Source organism: Punctularia strigosozonata (genome assembly GCF_000264995.1).
Source record: "Punctularia strigosozonata HHB-11173 SS5 unplaced genomic scaffold PUNSTscaffold_19, whole genome shotgun sequence".
NCBI lineage: Eukaryota > Fungi > Basidiomycota > Agaricomycetes > Corticiales > Punctulariaceae > Punctularia > Punctularia strigosozonata.
The window spans coordinates 213,858-217,620 of NW_006767451.1; the positions used below are offsets into that span (position 1 = coordinate 213,858).

The following is a 3,763-nucleotide window of genomic DNA, read 5'->3' on the forward strand; positions in this document are numbered from 1 at the left end:
AGCGCTGTCNCTTTTTGCCGTAAAGGACTACCCCTACAGGTCTCGAACACATCATGATTTCAGGTGCAAGCCGTCATCATGGTCCGCTCGGCGGTAAGTAAACACCGGTCTTAAATATAAACGGAAAATCGATCTTCATGCTGGTCATCGGCATTCTGATGTATGGCACAGGGCAACCACAGTAACAGCTTCTCCCAAGTTCTCTGCAGCCCGAGAATATGATGGAAGCGAAGCCGCGTGCACTCTCCCACTCGCCTGTCAAATGTGGAGGGACGATGACTGAATCGATCATTGAGTCCCGTTGTCTTACCTTTCCTGAACCCAGAGAGATACGGCCACCGCGGAGATCAGGTTCACATCGAAATATGACCGCCGATGATATGGAAATCGATGTACACTCTCAGATGAGACAATCTAGATCCAGACGTAGGAGGAATGTACAAGTAAGATGGCGCATGACTTAGGGCTTGGGGAAATTTTCCTGCAAACAGAATTAAGATGCCAGTCACGATGCCTCAAACAATCAAACTTGCTGCATGCCTACCCTAGGCAATTGAGTACACGGCTTCCCAATCTCTGCATACATAATCGGAGAAAACGTTCACGATCCTGACGGGGGTGTTAGAGCACATTAGCGATATGAACTAGTCCACTTACCCCGGACCCTTCCACGAAGTGACAGGTTCCACGCGAGTGTCAGCGAGACATAAAATGGACTGTCGCAGGTAGTTGAGGCAATGGAGAGATAGAGCGGAAGGGCCGTCCTGCGTGTTGTAGTCTTGTCGGATAACGTCCAGGCATCCTAGTTGGTGGAACATTGCGACGCTGTATGGTCCAGTGTAGTCTCCATCGAAGTCAACACGCAGTGAATGGCCCCAGTCGGGGACGAGCTTGCTCCACTCTTCGTCACTGTTCTCGCCTGCGCATTGATAGCGAAATGTATCCCCTATCTGCATTGCTACAGGGCGGGAGGATATGTCTTTGTACATATCCTGAATGAGAGCAGACGTATCCTCTGGGAATTTTAAATGAGAGCTGTCGACATAATCGAAGTAAAGGCGGATTAATCTTACCCTTGGGTGCCCATTGCTGGGCTAGGTGAACTGTCGACGAAATTACGACAGCAGAAAGAACAGCTCCTGCTGCAAGTACTCGCATCCAAGTTGCGCTCGCCGGGAATATGTCAGTACCGGGCATCGTGGTTGCAAACTACAAGAGGTTTAAGATGCACGACAGCATATTGGTGGTTGGGCGGTTACATAAATGCAGTCAGCAGAAGCGCACGTCGGGCGGTGCTTTGAATGGCTATAGCTGGCGATACGGTAATAGCCATATCTAGTCACTTGATAACGCAGCGCTCTGGGCACTCCTTCCCAACAACGACCCGCTCAAACGCCGGTATACTTACGAAATCGCGAGACACCAAATCTTATATTGCGTGTATTATTCTGAAATGCTTTCTCAGATATCACCCAGCCGAAGCCCCCGATTTTTATGACCCTGTGAATCGTTGGGTATTCCCAGGACCGTGCGATGATAGAGAAAATGCGAGTCGCATTCATCGCGAAGGTTTGCTGATTCCTTACCCAGGCCGCGATCAAGCAACCTGCGAATCAATCTCCGCCTCTCACCTGCCCCACAGACTCGCGATGGGACCAATAGTCTCAGCACCGCGCAGAACCGCACCTCCCTCGGGAAATATACCTACCTACCTACCTCTGAAAGAAACTGGAGTGTCCGGCGCCCGGAGCCGGACCGCAGTGCAGTGCAAAGCCTTCTCAAAAAACCACACCCGGCCCCAGCTGCTCGCCGTAACGGTCAACGCTGTCCAAAGGCACACCACCGCGCAGGTCCGTGGCGGTGTAATTTTCATGACAGGTCAGCAGCTGCTGGTTACTCGTCTCGAACTGGTGCACAGCAACTTATTCAGTTCTGGAAGCTTGCGAGGATATTGGTAATCCGCAGGATAAATACTTATAGTCTCCTTGACGGTATAAAAAGGGGTGTTTCCGTCGAGCATCGTCCCATTCCTCATCCTACCGAGGAGCATCCTTCATTGTACATCGACAAATCAAGATGAAGTCTTATTCTTACTACTTCATCTGTGCTGCCATCATCCTCATTCAAGTTCCGAATGTGCTTGGGACACCCATTCCACAGTGTGGCGATGAACCTGACGTTGGTGAGAATGGAATACCTTTCATCCCACAAAACATGTCCTCATCAGTATGACAGCCGATGAAGCTCCACCCCTTAATATTGCCTGCGGGTTTTGACCGCTGGTTTACGGAATCTCTCAAGTATGCCTTTCAGAGTGTGATGAATAAGAATATAAATGGACATATGCTGTCACTAGATTTTCGCGGCCCTGCTCGCTGAAACGTACCCCTGTCGCTATACAGAATTGACTTTCCCGATAAAATGTTGTATTCTTGCCATGAATGTGACAGATTAAGACACAATTTTATACCACTTACCCGGTACGATTGGGTGTGCATTGTAAATGCATACTACTACCTCGTATCATAGATCAGGGGACGTGATCAGCAAACAGTGACATGCTGGAGTCTTCAGCGTAGCGGCTTCCATTTAGTAAACTTTACGCTCCGACAAGGAAAGGAGTGGTGTCTTGTTTTCATGAATGAGCCTGTAAAATATCATGTAGAAAATGTAGTGCGACGGCAGTATCTTACTACCCTCGCCAGAGCTTGAATAATTATTTTGGTATCATATGATCACGAGTTGAATTTTCATCTGACTATCTGACAGTATGCTACACTCTGCTATACCTAAGCATCTGCAGATTTTGATATACAGACTCGGTACCATTACTTCCTGATGCTCCGGGTCAGCCGGTGTTCCCAGGTATCTCACTGCTTCACGGAGCATAGAGCGCTCAGAGTGCTTCGTGTCCAAACGTCTAGTTATATCCATGACGCTTCTCAACTTATCGCCTGCCACAGCCAGATGCTGAATTACCCGGAGCGGAGTTAAAGTACCGCTCCGATGACCACATTCATATCCCCGTACAATTACAGATATGGCTCCTTGCATGCCAAACATCTCACAGCTCGCGGTTACAATGCCTAGTACCATCACCCTCGTAAGAAGCTCGTCTTTGGTGCGAGTACTTGCAGCAGGACTTGTGATTTCTTCTGTAATAGTTTTGTCCAAGGTCTACCTCATCCAGCAATGGGTTACACAAGGTAACATTATACGCCTTCTTCCCGAGTCGACGGAACCAGCCGCTGTAATGAGAGGAATTTCCCCAAGCCCTAAGTCATGCGCCATCTTACTTGTACATTCCTCCTACGTCTGGATCTAGATTGTCTCATCTGAGAGTGTACATCGATTTCCATATCATCGGCGGTCATATTTCGATGTGAACCTGATCTCCGCGGTGGCCGTATCTCTCTGGGTTCAGGAAAGGTAAGACAACGGGACTCAATGATCGATTCAGTCATCGTCCCTCCACATTTGACAGGCGAGTGGGAGAGTGCACGCGGCTTCGCTTCCATCATATTCTCGGGCTGCAGAGAACTTGGGAGAAGCTGTTACTGTGGTTGCCCTGTGCCATACATCAGAATGCCGATGACCAGCATGAAGATCGATTTTCCGTTTATATTTAAGACCGGTGTTTACTTACCGCCGAGCGGACCATGATGACGGCTTGCACCTGAAATCATGATGTGTTCGAGACCTGTAGGGGTAGTCCTTTACGGCAAAAGAGACAGCGCTGGTAACACGCTTTCACTTCTCATCC

At 49.0% G+C, this 3,763-nt stretch overlaps 1 protein-coding gene across 1 annotated transcript; it reads right to left on the bottom strand.

Moving 5' to 3' along the window:
• Nucleotides 1-545: 545 nt before the first annotated feature.
• On the bottom strand, nucleotides 546-956 carry PUNSTDRAFT_76701 (uncharacterized protein; the record flags this gene model as incomplete). The annotated part of the gene is made up of 2 exons (XM_007388538.1): nucleotides 546-609; nucleotides 658-956. The coding sequence occupies 2 exons, from the start codon at nucleotides 954-956 to the stop codon at nucleotides 546-548; spliced, it is 363 nt and encodes a 120-aa protein (XP_007388600.1).
• Between the last annotated feature and the right edge of the window lie 2,807 nt (nucleotides 957-3,763).